The following is a 27278-nucleotide window of genomic DNA, read 5'->3' on the forward strand; positions in this document are numbered from 1 at the left end:
ATAAACATACCCCCAGGTATGGTGAAGAATTAGTGCTTAATTTAAGAGCAATTACTCCAGAAGATACATATACAGTATTTTAGTATTTAAGTACAGTAGTGAAGTACAAATAATACTCCAGTAGATACAGATACAGTATTTTAGTACTTAACTACAGTGATGAAGTAAAAATAATACTCCTATAGATACAGATACAGCATTTTAGTACTTACGTACAGTAGTGAAGTAGTTCTTCTTCCTTACTATACATCTCTGGATATTGTGAAATTGCTTTAGGACCATATGGCCCACCTGTAGTACACAATTTAAAACATTTTTGTGTAAACACAGTGATACAATAAAAGAACAATCGTTTCTTTCTCTAATCCACAAAATATCAAAGGTAACTTCTATGTCTAAAATAATATTTAACAAATTTTTAAATTCAGAGAAATGTTTGTTTATTATTTATTTGTATTTATTGTTAGTTATATTATTTATAAAAATCTACACTTTAAATAAATATATTATTTCTGTATCATTGTCTGCCTAATATATATGTGATAATTGCATGATAGGACAAAAATATGTGTACATTAAGGGTGTGTAGTAATTTTATTTTAATTTAAAGTAAGCAGTTTTGGTCAACTGGTGGATTGCAGCTCAACTTTTATATCTCCAGTAAGTGAAATCCTATTGGTGGAACAAGCGGCGGCTGCGAACCAATCAGCTTCGAGTTTGCTTCAATGTTCCAAATAACATTTGTGGCAGAGAGTCCAGAATCGGCCGGATTCGGTGAGTTTAACGACTTTTCAGCTGATGATTACCCCGATTATCAGTCGATTATTAGTCGATTAAAGTGATTAATTGCGGGTTGTGTGGGCGCTGGGGGGCTGTTCCGGAGTTTTTCGGCTGGAGGGGGGAGACATCCACCGGTTACCCCGCCGAGGTGCCATTTCTCACCACCGAAGAAGCGCGCGCTGCTCCTTCTTCGGCGCTTTTCGCGTGCAGTAGAAGTCGAAGGTTTCGCAGCGACTCGATTCGGCGTAGCTTCGCCCTCCTGTAAAGCGATTTTGACCCTCAATTGAAGAGAATTAATCAGTTTTTAGCTCTACGTTTGACTGAAAGGGGGTTAAACGGTGTGTGTTAGCCGATTAGCAGCCAGAGTTAGCTGTGTTGCTAAAGCTCCCAAGCTGCTTGTTGTTTCCTTGCGCGAATTTTCCGTTCCACCTTAAATGTTGAGTCGCATCTATGTTAGTGCTGCAGCATTTAAGGTGGAAGGGAAAATTCGCTCAAGAAAACAATTGCAGCTGCGTAGCTAATGCTAACTAAACAGGCTAACTTGTTATATAGCAATAGCATTAAATTCTCAATCGTTAACTCAACAAATTCACAACTTTAGACCTTTAAAACAACTACTGTCATTGTTTATTCTTTCCAACACAGTTACTAATTTAATGTTAATTATTAGCTAATTAATTTAGTGTTTGTAGCCAAAAAAAGTTGGTTAGCTTAGCTAGCTGGTTCGCTAGTTACCCTAAGCTAGCTAACCGCTAGCTAACTGACAGGTCCTCCACACTCCAGGCCAGTCCTAGCTAGCTCTAATATGTAGTTGACAAAGGCTAAAATATAATAATAATAATAATAATAATAATAATAATAATAATAATAATAATAAATATATCAGTTTCTCTGATTTTGCTATTTATAGTTGCATATTCTAGTAAAATTAGTTGTTTTTTTCTATAAACTACAGATTCTACAAAATTCCAAATAAAAATATTGTCATTTATTGAGCATTAATTTGCAGAAATTGAGAAATGGCTGAAATAATAAAAAAGATGCAGAGCTTTTAAGACCTCAATTAATGCAAATAAAACAAGTTCATATTGAGTTCAGAAATCAATATTTGGTCGAATAATTCTGGTTTTTAATCACAGTAATCATGCATCTTGGCATCATGTTCTCCTCCACCAGTCTTACACACTGCTTTTGGATAACTTTATTCCACTCCTGGTGCAAAAAAAAGTCATGCAGTTCAGTTCAGTTTGGTTGACTGTGATCATCCATCTTCCTCTTGATTATATTACAGAGGTTTTCAATTTGGTGAAATAAAATCAACTCGTAATTTTTAAGTGGTCTCTTATTTTTTTTTACTAGGCTGTATATACATTTGTGCTTCTCATGTGTTGTTCTCAGAATTCCCATCATCCATGTTTGATGTCATGTGAATTTGGCATTTGTTCTTTACACTGTGTGAAAACTGCATGATGTCTGAGCTCATAGAAATGCTTCAATAAATACTTTCACTAAACTAGACTTGCACTAAAAATTATGTTTTTTTTGCCCTCTAGTGTAATGTTGTCCTTGTGGAGCTACAAGGTTTTCGCTTGTCAATGTCTGTGAACTCTTTTAAGTTTAATGGTTCTCTTACTATCCAGAAGAGGTCACTGTTAGACAGATCTTAATCGAAAGATGGGAAAGAACACAAGCTGAAATAAAACCACCCTGTGCACCCTTTATTACAGTGTGCTACTATATACTATGCCATACTACCATATATTACCCAGTACTATCATGTGCTGTCATATACTACCCTAAACTTCTATATAATACGCCCCTGTACTCCCTGTACCCCCATATACTCTCTGTACTACCCTGTACTGCCCGATAATAACCAGAGGTGGAAAAAGTACTGAAAAATTGTAATTAAGTAAAAGTACCTTTACTTTGCTAAAATTCTACTCGAGTAAAAGTAAAACTACCCATCTAAAAAATCTACTCGAGTAAAAGTAAAAAAGTACTCAATTTGAAATGTACTTTGAGTAAAAGTGACATAGTTACTTTTAATTATTTGATGTAAAAAAGTTCAAATCATAAGTTTAATAATTATTAAATTAAATAATTTAGACCTTTCAGGCAGTATTTGTTCAGACCAGCCCATAAAACATTTTTTTGTGGCATAGGTTTCTATGATCCATTTTTTCCCTTTACTGTTAAAAGCTTATGGTCGTATAGGTGACTATAAACTGTATTTTTATAGTTTTACAGTTCAATACATCCAAGCAGATTGTTTAATGTTCCCAATAAAAACTTAAGGAAATATCATTAAAAACATAAAAACATAATGAATGAAGAATGTTGGTCAGCGCATGCACAGTGCCATAAAGAAGCACAGATCGATGGGTAGCATAACTCGACAGAACACCGGTTCTCCCTAGCACAGTTGATTCACACAGAGTCTCTCCCGCTAACCGTAATAAACACTGCTGGGAAAAGTTCAACTGCGCTGCCATGGAGAACAAAACTCAATTTTTGTTTTAATTCAAACTATTTGTTTTTTTCCCAGCACTCTATTTTTACTCAGTAATGGTGAGTTTTCCAATGTAGTGAAGTAAATTACTTGTGTCAAAATGTACTTGAGTAAAATTTAAAAACTACTTTAAAAATTACAAATTACTCTTAAAATCTACTCAATTACAGTAATGTGAGTAAATGTAATTAGTTACTTTCCACCTCTGATAATGACCTATACTTTCTGTACTCCCCTATAATATTTTATACTTGTATACTACTTTATAAGACTGCATTGCTCTGTACTACCCTATTCTCTCTGTACTCTTCTGTACTCTCTATACTGCCCTACACTCGCCATACTACTTTATACAACCCGATATTTTATATATTATACTCTGCTCCCTACACTACTCTATCATATCCTGTACTCTCAGTACCCCATATGCTCTCTGTACTAAGCAATGCTCTCTGTGTCCCCATATACTCTCTGTACTAATCTGTGCTTTCTGTATTGCCATACACTAATCTGTTTTCCACACACTACGTTATACAACTCTATATTCCATATACTATAGTTTTTTCATTACTCTATACTACTATATAGGACCATATACCCTCTGTTTTACTGTATACTACTTTCTATTTATATACTATTCTACACTCTTTGTACTAACATATACTAGCATTTTTTCTCGCTTTAGTTCTAATGCTGCCCTAGATTCTAAATCCTGTGCTCTTACAATGACACATAGCTGGAGAAAACTCCACAAAAAGATTTCAGTTGGCTGTAAAGATGATTCTTCTTCATTTCTGAAGTAGCATTCCCATAACTGTAGTGGCTGGAAACATGTTGGGTTCTTTCTGAGCTGTATGAGCATCATGGCAGAATAGAAAATATTTAATCGTGTGTTAAAACATTTCTTTTAGAGTTTTTCAGAGTAATAATTAAGAGGGACATTAATTGTTTCACTCCAACAATTTATTTATTAGTTTGTGCCACTTGAACTTGTTCGATATATGTGCGTATGTTGTTTACGTCGCCTGAGTATGTATTTGAATGAATGGATTTCTTATTTGTCTCTCATTTTCCTCTCAATTTCTTTATCTGTTTTTTTTTTTCTATTCTAGAAGATGGAGGGCTCCTCTGTGTATATGTGTTTCCCCTGTTACCGGGAGTTTCCTACATTGGAGGAGGTTCTCACCCATCAACTGACCTGCACTGCCGAGAACACAGGGCCCCCGCCGGCCGGGACCCTTGTGGATTCAACAGCTGGAATATCAGAGGTAAATAAAGACGGGCATCATAAGTGACACCAGAAAGAGGGAGTGGGTGTTTCTCAGTGTCTTTCTGCTAGCTTTCTGTAAGCCAAATAAAAAACTAGTGGTAGGAATCTGTGAGGCAACTTGCAATTTGATTATGATTCTGAGGCCTGCAATGTGATTATAAAAAGACGATCAATACATTTTGATGCCTCTTTTTCTTCTATATAGAATTTTTTTGCGTCATTCCATGATTATTTGCTCATTTTAAAGCAAAATATCTGTAATGATCCATTACAAATCCTGCCATTTAATTTAAAAGCATATTAATTTCAATTAATCAAATAACTAATACAAAAATCTAGGATTAATGTTGTTAGGGTAATATAAACATTTTGTGTCTGACCAGTGTAATCTATATTCTTGGGCAGCAGGATATATAATGTTTAAGCATCGTCATTGCAGGACGTGCAATGTCACTTAAGGCAATTAAATCAAACTCGTCATGTTGCAATGTTTTAAATCTTGAAACAAGAAGTAGATACACAGCGCTGTCTCTGTGTCTGTGTGAGTGACAGGCTGCTGCTGCCTGAGAAGCAGGAGGGGGGGTAGAAGTAAACATAAGGTAAGGGCATGGCCTCCATCCACATGGTTGGGCACGTGCTTGTAAACACACGTCTTGAAAGCTGTGCACCTCAGTTCAGCACAGTTTTGCAGTGCAGATATTTTCAGTTACAGCTGAATTCACGCTTTTAATCCCTAAAAAATGCTCTTATTTAGCTTTTAAAAAGCCATTTAAATGCCTGATTAAAGGACCGATTATTGTTGTTTTGCAGTTTTCCTCAGATTTTGAGTGCTCAGTGCTGACTCAGCTAATATAGTGTTATTAAAAGATATTAAGATATTAAATAAAGTGCTTTAGAAGCTATAGAAGTAAAATGAGAAGTACATTCAAAAACAGAGACCAAGTAGCAGAAATTTAGATGTTTGAGTAGAATTAAACATCCGTGGTCTGTGTCAACTCAACAATTCTGACAGTGACACTGATGTTAAAGAAATTAAAGAAAACATTTGTATTGAACAGTTTTTGGTTATTTAGGTTTTGAATACTAGCAGTTATCGGTTCTTCTAAATTAGTCCCGTAGGACCCTCCCGTGCAGTCCAGATTTTTGCTTTGTCCCCTGTGTATTTTAAGATTCGGGTCCCTGAAGATCATTTTGAGAGTACTGGTAGTTTTACAGGACAATTATTTGCAGAGGATGCAATTATTTACATTTTCAAGCAGATGCTTTTATATAAAATCAAACATTTAAATTTAAGGCTAGACCTCAAACCTTTAAACCCACAATACCCTCTTTCTCATTTCTAGTGCAATTATTTTGTTGCCATTTTTAGCTGAATAATGTTGCCAGTTGCTTTTCACCACAGGCAAAAACTAAATCCATGCTGTTGTTTGATTGGAAATAGTTATGACCTACAGTATGTAGGTGGTAGTCAAAATCATACAGTCCTGCTATGACCATGATGTTGCAAGTTTAATTAGACAAATTATGGTTAACTTCGGAAGGCAAGCCAGTGTTGCTAAAAATAAATATAATATAAATATGTAAAAAAAAAAAAATCTTGTTTGACGAACTCTACTATAATCTTAAATATTATAACAATATTAGTGCCCTAAACCTTTCCTGCTTTTTTTTTTTTTTTTAACATATCTGCGTTTTGTCATTTGGCCACATGGTGGCACTGACTTGTTACCTGCAGATGATCAGATGTGCTGAAATTATTCATACAGTATCTGAAAAGAAATTTATATCTATGTTTGTCATTTCCTTCTGTCTCTCTAAAACACTTCTGCTTGGAGGTGGACAATATGACAATATTTTATCATATTGTGATAATATACTTTTTTTTAATCATATGAAGAATACCAGCAATGCTTAAAGAATCTATAAATCCCTGTACTCAGTATAGGATCTTTTTAAATTGTCATACTTTCACATTATCAAACATTATCTAAACCAACCTGACTCTGTGTGACACAGTAATCGCCCCTTATAAATTAACTGTGATTCATAATTCTACATTTTTTGTAAAGCTGTTTTTTGTAAAGAGTTCAATGTTACTACAGACAAACAGTTCTGATTATTGCCAGACCTGTAGAATCAAGAAATCACTAAGTAAAAACTTAAATAGAAATGATTTAAAAACTTTGAGACTCAAAAAGTGGACCACAGTGAGAGCTATTATTCCCAAAGAGAGAAAACATGGAACACTAGTGAACCCCCCCCCACCCCCGGTTAGTGAATTGGGACACGGCTAGAGAAAAAAACGCACTTATAAGGAGATAGGGAGCCCAAGACGGGTGAAAACTAAAGTCATACAGAGAGACAGGGGGAGGAATGTAAATAAAAGCTCGCCTGAGAAGCATTTTATTTATTTATTTTTTTATTATCGTTCATTATAGTTCAAACAATCTCACAAACCAGATGTTTCATGCCTATTGCCGACCCCTGCTTTAAACCTTTACATTAAAAATAAAGGTAACTTTATCTTTATGGTGCATCAGGGTGACCTATAAGGTTGGCTTGGTCATTCAGTCATGCCAGATTGTATTACCAGCCTTGTAGGGGTTAATAAGTGAAAAGAAATCCAGCAGCTTTTGCCGGGAACGGTCTACCTCATTGTTAGTCTGACCCTCATTCTTTACATCCTGGAGTCTTACTGCGCTCCTTTGAATTGCCACACTTGCGTATAGCTTTAGGCGGTGTTATTACCCGAGGTAATTACATACGATGCCAATGAAAGCCTCTGTTTAATTGAATCAGATTTTGTCTCCAAATGGTACTTGAACGCATGGCTGTAATTATCTGAAATAGGCTCGGAATTGGAAGCGTGGCTTTTAAGGTTTTTGAATTGGAAATTGAAATGTAAGACAGTAATTTGGGTTTCTGTATAGTTCCTAATTCTCCTCTTCACTGTAGTGGGTAAATGATACACTTGAGAATTCTCCTTTGAGTCCCAATATTGACATACTTGCTACAGAGCCGAGATGCGTTATCTTCAGAATGTCCTTCATAGTCCCTAGATTAAGGTGTGTGTGTATTAGGAGTGAACAATATGGACCAAAAATGTGATGTGCAATAACACTGTTGAATAAAATATACCTACATTGATGTGAAGCATGATAAATAAAGATCGTAAATAAGTTTAAGCTAACTTAGCACATGTCTTGACTGCACTGACTTTGGCCATGATATAACACAGTGGATCAACACCAGCAGATATCAGACATGTCTCTCCAAACCATCACTGACCATCAGTAAATTTTACATTTCATTTGTAAATCAAGTGAGCAGAGTCTGGAGGAAGAGTGGAGAGACACACAGTCCAAACTGCTCGAGGTCTAGTGTGAAGTTTCCACCAATCAGTGATGGTTTGGAGAGACATGTCATGTGCTGGTGTTGATCCAGTGCCGTTTTGTTTTCCCACAAAATCTTACAGCACTTTATGCTTCCCTCTGCTACTGACAACTTTTATGGAGATGTAGATTTCATTTTCCAGCAGGACTTGGCACACTGCCCACACTGCCAAAAGTACCAACTGGTCTTATATAATATTCTAATTTTCTGAGATACTGATTGTTGGGTTTTCTTTGGCTCTAAACCATAATCATCAACTTCTGTGTGTTGTACATCTATATAATACAATATGCAGGTAAAGAATGGCTTAATAGGTAGTTTATTGGATTAGCTTTTATGCTAAACACATTCAAACAGACCCAGACAAACTAGGGATATTGTGATGCAAGTGAAATGCAAGCTCAAACAATATGCAAACTTTAGAATATGGAAATATGGAATCTTAGAATGTTAAAATGCTAACCTGTTACGCAAAAAAAAAAAAATGAGTAGCTACATGTTGACAGGTCTGATTCATCGATTTATCTTTGGTCATTTGTGAATCGATTCAGTATTGTCCACGTTCAAATCGAGATGCGTATTAGAATCAGCAATTTTCCCCACTCCTACTGGCTCTCTCAAACAATCTCTTTCAGCTGAATCACAGAAACAGTTGTGCAAAAGTTTTAGGCACCTGTGGAAATTTCAAGTAAAGAAAAAGCTTCTTATCTCTGAAGTAAGTGTTAATTTATTAGCTCAGTAACACAGTAAAGCATTACAATAAATACAAACAGCAAATTTGACAAAAAACAGTGCTTTAACATCACTATTTTCCCTAATAAAACGTCTCCTAATCTCTTCTCCTCATCTGAGTTTAATATTGAGTTATTTCTAGTTATATCATCATAACAGCTGATTTGGTAAATTGATAAACTTGGTAATTCAGGTAAGTAATCACTGAACATAAATGGCAGTACACATGCTGGCTGAGGAGCATCCAGGAGAAATCTGGAATCTCTACACTTTGTTCTTTAGCTTCAGGCTCACAGGATATAACATATTTAAAGTTAAAAAAGAGAATTCCTTTTTACTTTTTATTGTATGTATGTTTATTTGCATCTGCTTAAATCTTATGTGGTGCTTTTTTTCCAGGTAAAAACACTCAAATTGCTGAGATAAATGGATTAATGTAATTTGCTTTGGTTGATTAAACTTTTGCACAGTACAAAAATATAGATACAATATACTGTAATGTACTTTTTTTTTTCTTTACCATGCTTTTTTTTTCTTACTCGTGCCACAGTCCAGGCTAGGTGAAACTGGTGTATTGAATGGTATTGAGAAATGATGGGCACACTTGGGGCCTCAGGTTTAGGTTAGGTTTTTAGGTTTTTGTGCATCTTCCATCTTAAATCATTATCAGTATCTGTGGCAGTTTCCACCTCAGCTGAGGCCACTTAAGCCCCCCACTTCTCCAGGCATCATGTACTACCATGATCTTAATACCCCTTCATCAGGAGCCCTATATGAATGCTAAGACGGGGTTTAAATGCTGGCACAACACGCGCAGTTGGCAGACGCTTGGTCATGTCAGATAAAGAGGATGGTGGGGCAACTCTGGCGGATTACTGTAATGCAGCCCCCCGCTGAGGCCTTCTCAAAGACGCCGGAGTTGCTGCGTTTATTGAATGTGACACGAGAGGAAGCTGCGAGTGTGTTTATGCTCGGTGAGAGATGCGTTCACAAAGCAAAGCAGCGCACGACGGGGAATCGTCTTTTGAGGTTTGCGTCTTCGCCGCAGCTGCGGGTGCCGTAAACCCCCCAAAAAAGAAAAACGGGTAATTGAGGTTGGCTTTCAAAATGTGTTGGAAATAAATTGAGCAGTGCGCACACAGGACATTTCCAGCGTGAAGAAATCATTTCTGACAGACACAAAGGACCGAGTCTTGCCCTGGAGTGCTTCAGGCATCGTTCCAGCGGTCTTTAAATGGAAACGCCTTCGCTTGGGATAGTTTTATACATCAGAAGCGCCGTCAAGGGTCAGGGAAAAACTTTGAGTTGTATAAAGATGACAAGGTGTTAGCATGAAAAAAAGGGTGTAAACACTTTCTAGCTTAAGTATGTATATATATATATTTGTAAAGTCAGAAATCATACATTGAACCGACTAAATATTAGAGCTGTTTAAGGCTTTTTCCCATGATAAATCAAGAATAGGTGAGCCAGAGATTTGAAAGTGAAGATCTTTTTAGTGTCTCAGGCGTCACACAGGGCAGTTTAAGCCTTGTGTGAGCTGGAAATGATATAACACCCAAGCTGACAGCGTTTGTTTAATTAAACACAGGCAATTTTAAACTATTTTAAAATAATTTCAACTAAAGACTTTGACTGAAGAGTTTACCAAACCTGGTTTGATAGTTATTTACAAGTATATCACCACAAATCCACAAATCTAACTAAAATCTGTTCCTTATTTAATCTTCCAGGTTATTCATGTTAGCACTGTTTAAGATTAGCATTGTTAGCATTTTTCCAGATTAGCATTGTTAATGATAGTTGTTCATAACAATATATTTATACAGTATTTTGCACATCCAAACTCAAATGGACAGTATTTTGTGTGCCTGTTGAGGTAATTACTTCATCACTTAGATGAATTAGAGACTCATTGTTAACTATGGGTTGTCTCACTTGCTCCTCCAGTTGGCGGTTTCTGAGGTGGAGGAACGGATCTTGCGGGAGCAGGAGACGCTTCTATCTTCTGCCGATGCGCCGCGAGTTCTGTATCAGTGCGCTGAATGTGAGCTGCTGTTCGATGCGCTCTCGCTGTGGCAGCAGCACCGCAAGATGGGCTGCTTTCAGGAGACCAGGCCTGATCCTATAGTGGAGCAGCAACAGCCCCCTGATCAGGAGGAGGGTGAGGACACCGGGCAGACGGTGCAAGGGGAAACGGTGGGAGCAGGTGAGCTGGGATTCATATTTTTCTCTACTTCTTGGATTATAAAATCCTCTAAAATAGTAATATTCCAACATACTTCAATTATTATAGTTGTGCACTGAAAAGCTAACCCTCTAGGGTGCAATAACACCTAGCTACACCCAGTGTTCCACTTACCACCATAAGTGTTATACACCATGATACAATCCATTTAACAGCCCCATAGTATCCACATAGGCAACCATAGTAACCACATAGCAATATCGTAGCAATATTGACCAACTACTACCCTTTACACAGTAACCACTTTGCAGGACCATAGCCACCACCTTGAGACATTATAGCATCCATGTACCAACCGACTTTTCAACACCATAGCAAACACTTTGGATACCACACCAACCACCTTGTATATAATAGCAACCACTTACCAACACCATATTAACACCAAGTATGAGTTACCAGAGGAACCCCCCGCTAGAAACCCTATAGCGCATAGCAGAATCCGCTGTGACTACATAGCAACCACTACACAACAGCAGCCAGCTTGCAGGCCCACAGCAACCACATAACACTATGAACAGTATAGCATTCTTCTATAAATCCATTTAGCCACACCATAGCAGCCACAAGGGAAACAATAGCATCCTCTCAATAACACCATATTAACCATTTAGCAGCACCATAGCACTTATCATTATTGAACTCCTTATGACCACTACACAACAGCAACTTGCTTCAGGACCACAGCAATCACCTCTAAACATTATAGCATTCATCTATCACTTCATCGCTTAGCAACACCTTATGAGCCACCATGGATACCTTAAAAAAACATCAGCCATCTAGGAAACAATAGCAGCCTCGCTTTAACCCCACTAACCTTGCAGCAACCACTTAGAAGCCCCATAGCACTTAGGGTTGGCAAAGCAACCATCCAGGATGGAATATTGACCCCTTATAACTACTACACAACAGCAACTTCCTAACAGCACCACAGCAACCAACTAGAAACACTGTTTCTGTCTACCAACCCACTTAACACTACCATAGTAACCACCTATAGCATCCTCAGAGCAACCACTTTGCAGCAATATCGATGCAACCACCTAGAATACAACATTGGCTCACATCTCACAACCACTACACCACAGCAACCACCTAGAAACAATTCAGCACCTGTCTACTATAGCTACCACAGCTATACTATAGCTATCACCTTGTAACCAACACCATAGAAACCCTATATTGAATTCATATCCCTTTTATTCTGCTATACCCAATTTTCACCTCTAGATAGTGTGAAGCATGACGTGATCATGGAGAACTCTGCTGAAGGCATGGCAGAGGTAATTGAAAGTAAACCTGCAGAAGCTCAGGAGGCCGAAACGACTCAGCATCATGTCTCTCAGAGCATCAGTAAGCAACCTGTGCCTGAAGCCTCCAAGCGTGTAGTCCCCAAGGTCGAATCAGAGGAGGAAGACAGTCCACCTGTAAGACGGCGAGGGCAAAAGAAACCCAAGCCTCCTTCCAGCCTTCTCTGTGTGGAGTGCGGTCAGAGTTTCAGCTTGGTCTCTGAGCTGGTTTCCCACCGCAAGGTGGCACACGACCTGACGGATGCCATCCACCGGTGCACCGTGTGCGGGGAAGGCTTCATCAACACCACTCTTTTCCTGTACCACCGCAAGCAGCACCGTGCACAAGTAGAGGAGGAGCAGAAGGAGCTTCCTCCACCAGTTCCTCAGCTAAACAACGCCCTCCTGGAGACTCCAGGAGAGGGCCTATTGCTGCTGGCCACCGCCGGCGAGGGACAGAGCTTGCTGGAGATAACCAGCTTGGAGCAAACTGTTTCTGATGGAGTTCCTGTTGCTCAAGTGGAGGTGGAACTAGACCCCGAGAACATGAAAGGAGAAGAGGGCCAACAAAGTGGCCAAGTGTCTGAAGAAACCATGACTGAAGTCCACGAAGAAATGGTGATTGAAGGCATCGTGAATATGGAGGTGCACGAACAGGTTGGGGAGGAAGTGTGCACCAAACATGAAGCAGTTGAACAGAATCAAGTAGATGCAGAGGCCAGCGACGCACAAGAAGCACAAAAGGATTCGACACCACCTTCTTCAGGCTCTGGAGGCCAGAGTTTTCTCTGCAGTCAGTGTGGGTCATCTTTTAAACAGGAGTACGAGTTGGTAGACCACCGCAGTACAGCACACGGCCTCGAGGGGGCACTGCACACTTGCATTGAGTGTGGGGAGGAGTTTATGAGCACCACTAAGTTCTTGTACCATCGCAAGGAACATCACAGGAATGGTTCAACAGGGCTGGCAACATCCCCAGCTGCCAGACTGAGCCAGATCTTTACCTCCCCAGGCAAACAGAGGGACATCATACTGCTTAGACGCTCAGGTAAGTCCAATGCATTATTCACCTACTTGTTCTGGAATTAAGATCAAAAACCTCTTGACTACAGTTAAAATCTAGATCTACGTTGCGTCACCTTACAACCTCAAATTAAATGTATGAATTTTACTGAGATTTTAAGTGATAGACCAACAAAAATTAGCACAGAATTTTAAAGTGGAACGAAATTACACATAGTTTTTAAAATCTGAATCAAATTAAACTCTGTGTGTAAAAGTGTGACATGTAAAAATACTTTTGCAAGCCACTGTAATTTAAGTAATTTAATTTAATGTAACTCAAGAACCTAAAACCTTAAGACCTTAGAACATAGGACCATGAACTTTAGGACTTTAAACCATGAACACTTACAATCTTAACAACATTCAACTTCAACATTTAACCTTGAACCTTTGGGAATTAGTATGCAAAGTATAGCCTTAAGGATTATAAAAACTTAGAAAATAGAAATTAGAATCTTTAGAACCTTAGAGTGCAGAACCAGAACTTTCTGTTTCTTAACCAAAAGACCAGACTGACTCCTTTGGTCTCCTCTCCCATCAGAACCCGGGCACAGTCAAACTTCTGCCGAAACCACCAACCCTCAACCGGAAACAAACATCGAGGCGCCGGCCAAGCTGACTCGCGACTGGTCCCGCACCCCTCTTCCCCACAAGTGCCCGCACTGCGGCCGGGGCTTCACCCGACGCAGCCTCCTCCGAGAGCATGTTTTCCACCACACGGGCGAGAAGCTCTTTGGTTGCCACATCTGCAAGAAGAGCTTCCCTTCTCCGGCCAGCCTTCTGCGCCACAGCATGACCCACGGGGCCTCCCGCGCCTTCTCCTGCCCCATCTGCGCCAAAGGCTTCTACCAGCCCACCTCACTCAAGCGCCACATGCTCACCCACGATGAAGGTGACAGGAGGATGAGGACGTCTGGAAAAATGAGGAGCCGCTCTGTCGGAGATGGCCGGCTGCACCCCTGCCCCGACTGTCCGGCCAGCTTCAAGTTGGACTCGCAGCTGCAGACCCACAGGTAAGCACTGTGTGAGGTGTAGGCTTGCTTCTTTCATAAAACCATTCACCCTAGGGCTTGCTCTGAGTGGTCCAGTGGACTAAAGCACTGCCACTATGATACAGGGATCATTGGTTCAAACTCAAGATCGTGCTGCTGGCCATCAGCAGTCAGAGTCCGAGAGAAAGCACAATTGGCCATGTCCTCTTTGGGTGGGTAGATGGCACTCTTTCCCTTCATCACTCCCAAAGAGCATAAGCTAGCTGGGGATCTGGTCTTTGAGCATGCTGGCTACCCAATGACGGACTTTACATATGCTATCCTTCACCCTCCTAGTGTTGAGGGCATTACTATTGATGAGGTAGATAGTTGTCCTTCCAAATTGGGGAAAAAATGGAAGCTGAATTTTAAAACAAAATCTATTTAAAATAGGGCTGCAACTAATGATTATTTTGGTAGAGGACTAATCTGATGATAATTTTTTCGATTAGGCGACTAGTTAGCGATTATTTCTGCCATGTTCTCCATCTCTAAAAACAACAGAAAAACAGCTAAACATGAGATTTAAAAGGCATTTAAATGTCCACATGTTGTTTAAACATGGAGAGTACTGATATTTAGTGAATAAATATGTAATCTGTAGTGTTTGGGCACTTTTGGAAACACAGACCAAGTTTCTTCTGTCCCCAGCACTTGTAATGCCGTACTGTTACAATTAACGGTTAGTCGATGTAAATAATCAACATACTCGTTGCAGCCCTAATTTAAAAACCCTTCACTCTTAAATGCAGCAGCAAGTACATCCTAATGCTTCTACAGGACTGCTTTACCATATAAGGTGGACCAGAAAATTTGTATTAGGGGACAGTGGGAAATGTATAATTTACCACTCAAACTCTTTAAACATGTAGGAGGTTGTGTGAAGGCAACCTTTGCCAGATGATCCACCACATCCAGACATACTACATCAAAAATATAGGGTCTGTTCCACTGACAGGGATGAAGCCTAGTTCTGGACTAAACATGGAGCTTCTCGATTTTAAAAGGAATTTTAAAAGTTTTAGGTATAGGCTTAATCATCCCTGATTCAGTAGCTAATGGTGCTTGCACACTTGTCTCATTTGTTCTGGACTTCTTTCTTGGGTGTTGCCAACCCATAGACCAGACCAAATGACTGTAAAATGGTTCAACTAAAAGAGGTAGACTCAGTCCAGATAAACTGAATCATGGTCCGTTTTTTTTGTAGTTTTGTAGTATGGTTTGGGCTTTTGGATCAGGGACAGGAAGTTAAGACAGGTGATCATCACTTGCTAATCAATAGAAAAAGAAAAAGAACCATTGTTGTGCCAAAATCAGACCTTCCTTTACATGATGCATCACACAAAAGTATTGATATAATGATAGATTATGCTTGTGATTGCTGTATCTACTGTAACTGTAGATTAATCCTTCTTTAGAAACATATAGGAACTATTTAGAAACTATAGGTAGATGTAGCCCACGTTGTTCGTAGCAAAGTTCTTTGGTATACTCACTCTAACGCCTCTATTCAAGCTCTTGTAGGGGAATCTTTGTCTGCCTTAGGTCAGCTGTAAAAGAGATTCTGAAAGCTAGACACGAATTCACCTAGATGGACACTAGGGCTCCTTAATCTGAGCTGGAGACTCTTCGTGCAGGTTATTGAAACAATATTCTAATCATACTTATCATCTCCATCATCCTGCCATGTGGGGAAAAGCCCTTTTCTGCAGCCCCTCTGGTCCAGAAATGACAGCTGCTCAGTGCTCTGACATGACTCTAAACTAGCGGAGTGATTGATGAAGAGTGATCGTGAGAGCTGACCTGGAGACAAAGCGGGAGGCGTGAGCGGGAAGTGAACGAAGCTTTGCCCTTGACCGGCCTCATTACGACACATGACCTCATCGAGCTGCGCCGCTGAGATATTAATCAGGCCGGCTCTAGAGGTCCCGCTTCAGGTAATGGAGCCGGAGTGGAAAAAGTTTAAAACCCAGGATAGGCCCCGGTTAGTTAACCCGGGTTCAGAGTGTACGGCTGCCGAGAGGTAATGGGGGGGCGAGGCCGCGTGCTCGTCGTGCTGAGAATCCTGAGCTGTTCATAGATGTTTAAAATGGTTAGAAGTAACTATGTTATACACTGCCTGGGCAAAAAAAAAAATCAAAGTCACACACGCCAATATTTCCTTGGACCGCCTTTAGCTTTGATTGCTGCACGCATTCACTGTGGCTTTGTTTCTATAAGCTATTACAATTTCAATCCAGAGTTGCTGGATTCATTTTTCACCAAGATCTTGCAGCAGCATTGATGATGGTAGAGTCTGACCACTGCACAAAGCAGCTCTTCTCCATCCAGCACATCCCAAAGATTCTCAATGAGGTTAAGATCAGGACTCTGTGGTGAACTCTCTCTCAATCCATGTGTGAAAATGATAAATGATGATCTCATGCTCCCTGAATTACTCTTTCACAATTCCAGCCCCACAATAGACGATGTCACGATTATCATAAAAATGATTGAGGTCTTGTCCATTTATTGTACGATACATCGATAATGCAAATATTGTGACAGGCCTAGTCTAATTGATACCTTATCATATGGATTAACTCCTGTACTGAGGTGTGAAATTTTCTGCTGATTATCTACTTTCTACTCAACTTTTCCTTCTATATTTGGATGCTTTTATTCTCCTATTAAAGCCAGCGAAAGCCAGCGAAGGCCTGCAGTCCACGTTGCCAGCCTCCAAATGTTCAGCATGATGCTGGGCCTGTTCTTTTTAAAGACGGTCCAGTTTCTCGCTACTAATTAGTCAAAATGTGTGTAGGAGGGTTCCAAACTTCTCCACAGAAGGCAGTCCAGCCTGTTACTACTGTTATATCAATGTAGCACATAGCAGGGGTGCATTGATCTAAAGGTGGAAGTTAATATTCAAGTAATTATGTGCTCATTTTTTTTTTTTGCCAATAAGAAAATGTGCAGGATATTCTCCAGTATAAATATAAACAAAAAGATTATTCAGTCCCACAGGACCATTATTTAGTTTTATTGTTTTGAGATGCATTGAAAAGCCTTTTTATGCAGAAATTCTTCTTTATGCAGAAAGTCACTGGAATTCCCTTCATTTTTTTAACTATATTGTCTCACTGTTTTCTTTTTTTTCTAGACTCCTGCACACCAGCCACCCTTTCCCCTGTAACGTGTGCGGGGAGGCCTTTAAGCGGAGGAAGGAGCTCGACCTGCACTCGCTCATGCACCAAGGTCAGAGGCCAGCACCACACAGGGTTGTTATATATATATATATATATATATATATATATATATATATATATATATATATATATATATATATATATATATATATATATATATAAAATGAGACAAATAAACACACACACACATTTAATCTGAACAGGTGCTGAACACAACACAGTTTTGATCATATAGCACATGCCAGTGCTGAATATAGAAAGTTTTCAAACGTAATAATGAAATTCAGCTCTGAAAAAAATGAGACCATTTAAAAATGATACATTTCTTTGATTTTACCAAATTGAAAACCTCTTAAATATAATCAAGAGGAAGATGGATGATTACAAGCCATTAAACCAAGCTAAACTGCTTGAAGTTTTGCACCAGGACTGAATAGCATAAAGTTATCCAAAAGTAGTGTGTAAGACTGGTGGAGGAAAACATGATGCCAAGATGCATGAAAACTGTGATTAAAAACCAGGGTTATTCCACCAAATATTGATTTCTAAACTCTTAGAACTGTATGAATATGAACTTGTTTTCTTTGCATTATTTGAGATCTGAAAGCTCTGCATCATTGTTTGCAAATAAATGCTCTAAATGACCCTATTTGTATTTGGAATTTGGAAGTATTGTTGTCCATAGTTTATAGAATAAAACAACAATGTTCATTTTACTCAAACATAAATTTATAAATAGCTAAATTAGAGAAAATATTTCCAGAGCTGTATATTAGCTTGAAAAAAATGTAAAAAACTAACTCATTAAAACAAAATTGCTAAAGTAACTAAAGTAAACACACAATGCATCAAGATGTTAGAAATTTGAGCATCATGCGCATCGTGGAAACATAGAATTCCTTGTTAGGTTTATGAAATACTGTGCTGTTGCTTTGTTGAACACCAGAGGTCGCAATCCTGCTAGTTCAGGCCAAAGAACCAGTGGGCGTAAGCAAAAAGCGCTAAAGATATGTCATTTATCACTGAAGCAAATCACACAAGTGGATTTTTCCACTACTATTTTCACCGTGGTCACTGCACAAAGTTTGGCTTTCCTGGCTTTGACTCTCGTGGACCTGGAGAGACGACAGATCCTCCACTCATCCCTCACAGGCCAAAAGCAACAACAGATTTCCAACAATGTAGTGAAGCAAATAGTAAGATGTTTGAATTTTGAATGCGGCCAAATAAACAAAATACTTTTTACAAAAAGGTAAATAATAATAATTATTATAAAGGTAAATAGTAATAATTATATTTCCTTTGTAACTGTCCACTTAGGCAATGATATTTTCACTGTATATCAGGGGTCAGCAATAAAAAAAAAGTTCTTATAAGGAGATAGGGAGCCCAAGAACAGGAGAAAAAAACGATAACGGGTGGAAACTAAAGTCACACCGAGCACGACAGAGAGAGACAGGGGAGGATTGTAAACAAAAGTTCACCAGAGAAGCATTTTATTTTATTTTTTAAATTATCGTTCATTATAGTTCAAACAACCTCACAGGCCAGATGTTTCATACATGCTTAAGTAATTCATTGAGAAATAAAACAGCACAGTAATTTGTTTACGCTTAGAACAGTACAGGGAACATTTTTATATTTTTATATAGCATATCAGTGGCGTGCAGTTAATATAGTGGGTACCCCTCCTGCAACACCTACCATATTCAACAAAAGCCATTTTAAAAAGCTTTGATTGGTTGGAACCGCAACTGAAAAATGCAGACTAATGGTTTAAATTAGTTGCTGTTTTTTATTTTAGTTAATTTATAAAATATATGCTTATAGTTTACAATAACTAAAATATATATTTCCCTTATTAAATATGAATGAATTATTTACATGCACCTATTGTCACCCCTTCTCTGAAGGGTTAGAAGGGCCTCACTGCACACCACTGTAGCATATGTATGTACATTTAGAAAGTAGAGAGAAAAAAAAGCTCCTTTTTTATCATTCAAAATTTATTCCAAATATTGTGGGAAAACGAATCGTGAATTGAATTGATTTAAATCGTGAGCAGAAATCATCTTTACACCCCTACTTATCAAACAGGTTGCAGGCTCATAGCCATGCAATCGCCATTAACAAACACTGGCAGTAGACCAGGTCCCACTGCCCCCTTAACCACAAGTCAGTGTGGGAAATTTCTGCACTGCTAGATCTGCCCCACAGATTACCTCCAAGATGAACTGGAACGTCGATTCCCAGCCAGGCCTTCGTCCAGCATCAGTGCCTGACCTCACAGATGGTCTTTTGACTGAATGGGCAGTTATTCCCACAGGCACACTTTAACATCATGGAAAGCCTTCCCAGAAGAGTGGAGGCTGGGGGAGTGGGAGGGTGGGTGTCTATACTGTAAATGGTTAGAAACACACTGCCTTTTACCATAGTTTTGACAATTTTTTTGTCTTAAATAGATTTTGTTTTAAATCTGTGCACAGCGAAAGGCTGTATGTAGGCTTAAGACAATGAAAACCCAAAAGTCAGTGTCTTATAAAATTTGAATATTATATTATTAGACCAGTTGGTACTTTTGGTAATGTGGGCAGTGTGGGCAGTGTGCCAAGTCCTGCTGGAAAATGAAATCCGCATCTCCATAAAACTGCACTGCAGAAAGTCATTGGACTTGATATAACACAGTGGATCAACACCAGCAGATGACATGTCTCTCCAAACCATCACTGATCATCAGTAAATTTTAAATTTCATTTGGGAATAAAGGGAGCAGAGTCTGGAGGAGGAGTAGAGAGACACACAGTCCAAACTGCTTGAGGTCTAGTGTGAAGTTTCCACCAATCAGTGATGGTTTGGAGAGTCATGTCTGTCATCTGCTGGTGTCGGTTCACTTTGCAGCTTTTCTCTGCTGACAACTTTTATGGAGATGCAGATTTCATTTTCCAGCAGGACTATATAACATATGAGTTTCACATTTTAAAATGAATTGCTGAAATAAAGTAACTTTTCAATGATATTCTAATTTCTTTAGATGCATTAGTATATAACAATAGATGTGTAATTGTCAGGTGTCCACAGACTTTTGGCCATATTTTGTGTCTCTGGTTGTTAATTATTGTTGTATTCTAATGATTTGCCTCGTACAGATATGGTGAAGGTGAAGATGATGAGTTACGTCTTTGTTGAATAATAAGGTCCGCTGACGTAAACACCCCCCGCCACCCACCCGTAATATCGTTAGATGAATGTGTCCTCATTGATTTTGTCTCAGGCAGAAATAAACAGATGGGGTCAAAGGTCTTATTGATTAGCTGCACGTATTGATAAGATCAGCTGCTGATCAGTCACTTTCTAATCAGTCTAATACCGAACGCTCTGCTCTGTGTGTGAGAGAGTGTGTGTGAGAGAGTGTGTGTGAGAGAGTGTGTGTGAGAGAGTGTGTGTGAGAGAGTGTGTGTGAGAGAGTGTGTGTGAGAGAGTGTGTGTGAGGGGTTGACACCAGGAGAGACTCCATCTTTCTGGATTTTGTTGAAACAAACAGCAGCATGAACAAAAGTTATTGCCATTACATTGACAACATTTAATTATATTAATAAAGTATAAATATAATAAATAACATAAAATATCTATTTTGATACTCCTAATTCTTTGTATTGTTGTGAGAGGAACAGTAATAATAATGTAATGTGGTTTAGGTCTGGCAGACTAGAGCTTTTTTATTATAAAATCTTAGGAGAGAGAGCGAGAATGAGAGAGAGACATAACGCAAGTAGGAGAGAGACAGTACAGGTAAGAGAGATGTAGAGACAGCAGGAGTGAGAACGAGGGAGAGAGCATGAGTTAGCAAAAGTTAGGGAGAGACAGTTTGAGTTACGGAGAGACAGAGACAGCACGAGTAAGAAAAAGAGAGAGAAAGCGTGAGTTAGCAAAATTTAGGGAGAGACAGCGCAAGTTAGTGAGACAGCGTGAGTTATGGAGAGACAGTGCGAGTTATGGAGAGACAGAGACAGCACGAGTGAGAACAAGAGGGAGACAGCATGAGTTAGCAAAATGTAGGGAGAGACAGCGCGAGTTAGGGAGAGACAGTGCGAGTGAGAGAGCGGCAGAGACAGTGCGAGTTAGAAAGAGATGGCATGAGTGAGAGAGAAAGAGACAGAGACAGCGTGAGTAAGAGAGAGGCAGCGACAGCACATGTTAGCGAGAGGCAGTGCCAGTTAGTGAGACCTAGCGCGAGTAAGAGAGACAGCGCGAGTAAGAGAGATGCAGAGACAGCGCGAGTGAGAGTGAGGGAGAGACAGCGCGAGTGAGAGAGAGACAGTGTGGGTTAGAGAGGCACAGCACGAGTGAGAGAAAGAAAGACAGCGCGCGCTAGTGAAAGACAGAGACAGCGAGAGAGAGCGCGAGAGCAAGCGCCTCAGATTTTTGCACAGGAATGGTGTGTCAGCTTGACTGAGATTTGATCAGAGTTGAAAAGGCTTGATTATTCTTGAAGTAGTGAGTAGTGAATCAGTCTCAGATTGGGCCTGATTATCCTATAGCACAGTATGCTAATGCCTCTCTCTCGCTTTCTCTCTCTCTCTCTCTCTCTATTTTTCTCTCTCTCTATTTTTCTCTCTCTTTCTTTCTCTCAATAGACAAGGAGCCGAAGTCATGTCCTCAGTGCGGCTCTCAGTTCCTGAACCAGTCCGTGTTGGACCTGCACCTGCAGCGCTGTAGTGGGGAGCCCCCGCAGCCGCGGCGCTATAAAGGCCACGGCCGCGGGCGAGTGGGTGGACAGCTCGAGTGCGACATGTGCGGCCACCGCTGTGTTACCCAGGACGGCCTGGACCTCCACCGTCTCTCGCACACCGGCCAGACGCCCCTGCGCTGCCCCCTCACGCCCTGCAGGCGGCGCTTTGCCTCCAGCACTGCTCTGGCCGAGCACGTTTACGCGCACTGCCGCGGCAACATGGGCAAACGGAGCGCCCCTCGTCGTTACGCCTGCGAGTTCTGCGGCAAGGAGTTCGCCTATGCATCCACATTCGCTGTGCACATGCGCACACACACTGACGAGAGGCCTTTCGAGGTAAGTACAGAGGGTAGTTCTAATTTACAATCTTTAATCTGTAATCGATTTACTACAAGGTTATTCTAAAAAGTCACTGGGATGACAAAGTGGTTGCAATACGACACAGACTAATAATCCAACACATTTTTGCTCGAAAACATGTATTCATGTGTAAAAGCACAAAAATAAATAATATAATTTAGGAGGATATTCTGATTTATGTTGTATCTGGTACAACATAAGACAAAAATAGCTTTGCCAGTTTATTCAAATAATCTTCCAGACAAAAAAAAAGAAATGATCTTCATAGGGCCCTAATTACAACTAGTTTATGACTTCATAGGGCCCTAGTTACAACTGGTTACAACTTTATAGGGTCCTAGTTACGACTTCATAGAGGACTAGTTACGACTTCATAGAGCCCTAGTTACGACTAGTTACAACTTTATAGGGCCCTAGTTACGACTAGTTACGACTTCATAGAGCCCTAATTACGACTTCATAGGACACTAGATACGACTTCATAGGACACTAGTTACGACTTCATAGGGCACTAGTATTGACTTCATAGAGCCCTTGTTACGACTAGTTATGACTTCATAAGGCCCTAGTTACAGCTGTTGCGACTTCATAGGGCCCTGGTTATGACTAGTTACGACCTCATAGGGCCCTAGTTCTGACTTCATAGGGCCCTAGATACGACTGTTACGACTTCATAGGGCACTAGTTAAGACTTTATAGGGTCCTGGTTATGACTTTGTAGGGCCCTAGTAATGACTTCATAGAGCTCTAGTTACGACTAGTTATGACTTCATAGGGCCTTAGTAAGGACTGTTACGACTTCATAGGGCCCTAGTTATGAATGTACTTGCACTTATTAACTCCCTTTATCAGATTTCGGAATCAGACAAAAAAAATGAATGTTGTTTACTTGACTGCTGAAATACTCAGATTAAGTGCATGTAAATGCACTTCCACTGTTGGAAGTTCACAGTTTTTCACTTCCATGAACTGAACTCTCATTATTCTTCTAAGAAAATATCTCGGTTAATTATGCTTTAATGATGTGGCGTGTTGTTTTGTGTGCAGCTGTTAAAGCTGGATCCTTTAGTGTTGTTCAGTGAAGGCATGCCGGGTTCACGTCGGGATATGTGGAGTTTATGATGATATGAAGTGACTTCATGCGACGCTAATGTCTTGGATGAGGCAACCCTGCGTTTCCTCACTTCTTTGTGCATTTGAAGGCACTCCGGGTCAGGACTGTTATCGGATGGAGCAGTGATTCATTAGAATTTGACATGGGCTTCTGCGCAGCCTCGGTTTTGAAGCTCTGAACTAGCGTACTTTCCGTGAAAATGAATTGAGATCTGATTTCGCCGTCGTAAAACAGCCTGAGAACACTGGAGTTCCAGGCCTTTCAAAGCAGTCAGCATTCACACAGAATCTGAATTATGTATTGGACACGTTTCAGATGCTTTTTAATGTCATGTCCAAGCAATTAGCAGCTAAAGTGGAGCATGTTTCATGTTCTCCAAACGTTCGTTTAATTTGTGGAAACACCTTGTTGAGGAAAAGCGCTGTTCCATTTTCATTTTTTCAGTTCTGCAGTGTCTTTGTGTGAAAAAGGAGAGAGCACTGGGGCTGTGGCGGCGGAATGCTCGCTCTCCGTGAACAGATATGAGGCCGTTACGTCCGGCTCAGCCTCGGCCAATTTTGCCTGGAGAAGCAGAGATACGGAATCAGCCTTTTTTCCGCTTGGGAAATGGCAGCGTGTTTTTTCCAAATAGCTGTTTTCTTCAAGAGAATTAAGTAACGGAGGTGTAATGCTGTGGCTTTTTTACCCGCTCACAAATGGAGCGTGCAGCTCAAACAATTTAGAGCAGAGATGCCTGCTGAGGGAATTTTATGTTTAGTTAATAAAAAAAACAGCAAGCAAAAAAAACAAAATGTAAGAATCAAGCTGATATATAGAACTACAGGGGTTGGACAATGAAACTGAATCTGAAACACCTGTCATTTTAGTGTGGGAGGTTTAATGGCTAAATTGGAGCAGTCTGGTGTCCAGTCTTCATTAATTGCACATTGCACCAGTAAGAGCTGTAAGAGTGTGAAGGTTCAATTAGCAGAGTAAGAGCACAGTTTTGCTCAAAATATTGCAATGCACACAACATTATATTATGGGTTACATACCAGAGTTCAAAAGAAGAAGAGGACAAATTGTTGGTGCACGTCTTGCTGGAGCATCTGTGACCAATACAGCAAGTCTTTGTGATGCATCAAGAGCCACGGTATACAGGGTAATATCAGCATACCACCAAGAAGGACCAACCACATCCAACAGGATTAACTGTGGATGCTGTAAGAGGAAGCTGTCTGAAAGGGATGTTCGGGTGCTAACCCGGATTGTATCCAAAAAACATAAAACCATGGGTGCTCAAATCATGGCAGAATTCAATGTGCACCTCAACTCTCCTGTTTCCACCAGAACTGTCCGTCACCACAATAAATTATTGTGGTCTAAAACCAGGTGCTCCTGTTTCAGTTTCATTGAATTTGAGCAACCTGAATTTATTTTAATTGAATTTTTAAAACTTTAATTTTTGCTTTTTAAATGTTTTACATTGACATAAAGTTCACAAATTCACAGGCAAACACATCACATGCAATAATTCAATGTAAAATAATTCAGTGCTAGAAATTCAAGTGCTTTTAGATTTCAAAATCTGGTGAGACTTTACTTCCATACTTAAATAGCAAAAATAAAGAGGGGAAATTGGGGGTATTTTAAAACTTTTGAACGGTAGTGTATATCGAGTATCACTGAATCACAGTATTATTTGTTATTTGTTATAATATTGTATTGTGAGATGCCATGTGTTTCCCAACAAAAGTTTACAGTGTGAAAATAAGCATCAATTGTGATGTTACTGTGTATGCAGTTTCTATTGATAAACACTAACTTTATTTAAAAAGAAAATAAAAAAATAATTTTGCAGAGCTTACTAGCTAATGCTAGCCAGTTAGCATAACAAGCTACCACAGCTCTGGTGGAGCCTCATGCTGTCCTGCGTGGAGAAAAACATGAGAACAGAACTCCTGCAGCTTCTGCTGCTTCTGTTTCTTACAATATGAGTAACTATAGCCCTGTTTAAATATATTAATACTGTAGAGAGAAGGATGATATTAATGCACACTGAACTGAATTTATTTGTTAACTGGAGAACTAGGAAAGGAATTGTGATGAACTGATAAACAGCTTCTAAAATACTTATAATAATTATAATATATTGTAATTTGATATTAAACTTGTGTCTAACTTCGTGCTATAGAACATTTGAGAAATATATCTTTTGAATAAACACTGAGTATTTTAGGTTCATTTATAGAGTTTATTAAACTATTTAAAAAGGAAGCTTTAAGGTCAATTGTTTACATTCTTCTGATAATAAAGTCTGATTTAATTCATGATTCACATATTGTGTAAATAATATATATATATATATATCTTAATACATTTTTCTCTTCCTCTGTCTCTACAGTGCTCTCAGTGTGGGAAGCGCTTCCGGCAGCTGCCTCACCTGCAGGATCACGAGCGGATCCACAGCGGCGAGCGGCCGTTCACCTGCTGGGTCTGTGGTAAGAGCTTCAGCGTGGCGGCGCGGCTGACGGAGCACGCCCGGGTTCACAGCGGCGAGCGTCCCTACGCCTGCCCACGCTGCCCCACCGCCTTCCGCTCGCGCCCCAACCTCGACAAGCACCTGCGCCTCCACGCCAGCGACCCCTCCGACCCCAACCAGGGAGCTCTGGACCAGGAACAGGCCGTGCAGACCATCCTGCTGGTGCAGGAGGCCCCGGCCTCGCCCGCTCCGGCATCAAACTCCGCCCAGCATATAGTCCAGGAGGGGACACTGGTGGCTGAATCGGAGCACGGCTCCTCAGTGGTCTACCTGCATCCCAACATCTCCATGCCTACCATCCCCGTATCCTCAGGAGCGGTCCCTGCCATATCAGTGGTGGCGGGCCAGGAGGTTCCACACACCATAGAGTTCATTATAGAGGAGACCGTCTGAAGAGAGAGAGAGAGAGAGAGAGAGAGAGAGAAAAAATGTAGAGCAAATGATAGACGAGGAGAAAGTGACGAAGAGCGATGGAGCAATTTGTACAAAAGTTGGCCTCAGAGATGGTTTAAGGTCAGCAGGTCAGGGTAAAGCCTTACAGGGATGTGTGAGACGTGTGTGTTGAAGTTCTAAATCTGAGAGTGAGTGAGTGAGAATGAGAGAGAGAGAGAGAGAGAGAGAGAGAAAAAGAGAGAGCAAGAGAGAAAGAGAGAGAGAGAGATGTGAGTGGTAATGTAAAAAGCTTTGCAAACCCGGTTCCATGTATTTTTTTCTTTTCCTTTGCCGCCAACAGCAGAACAAAGACCCACATTCAGCTGCAATGAAATCAGAAATTTGTGAAAATATGACTTTCAACATTTAAAATCACTGTAAATATTTCAGCTTCTGATTTACAGTATTTGACTGTAAAAGTTTGAAGAGTTTGAAGTTTTTAATAAAAGTGTTGGAGCTTTGCAGATTTGTTCGCATGCTTTTCTTTCTTGCACTCTTCACATGCACATGCATCACTCAGCAGGTAGAAATACAACTCTGGAAAAAAAAATGAAGAGACCTGAATCAGAATCTGAATCAGTTTCTCTGATTTTGCTATTTATAGGTTTATGTTT

At 39.9% G+C, this 27278-nt stretch overlaps 1 protein-coding gene across 1 annotated transcript; it reads left to right on the forward strand.

Moving 5' to 3' along the window:
* The first annotated feature begins 676 nt into the window (after positions 1-676).
* znf574 (zinc finger protein 574) lies at positions 677-27128 on the forward strand. The gene is made up of 8 exons (XM_049480721.1): positions 677-774; positions 4405-4560; positions 10638-10896; positions 12169-13275; positions 13834-14305; positions 17463-17557; positions 22143-22573; positions 26095-27128. The coding sequence occupies exons 2-8, from the start codon at positions 4408-4410 to the stop codon at positions 26623-26625; spliced, it is 3048 nt and encodes a 1015-aa protein (XP_049336678.1). The 5' UTR covers positions 677-774; positions 4405-4407; the 3' UTR covers positions 26626-27128.
* Positions 27129-27278: the final 150 nt, after the last annotated feature.

This window comes from Astyanax mexicanus, chromosome 6 (genome assembly GCF_023375975.1).
Source record: "Astyanax mexicanus isolate ESR-SI-001 chromosome 6, AstMex3_surface, whole genome shotgun sequence".
Taxonomy (NCBI): Eukaryota; Metazoa; Chordata; class Actinopteri; order Characiformes; family Acestrorhamphidae; genus Astyanax; species Astyanax mexicanus.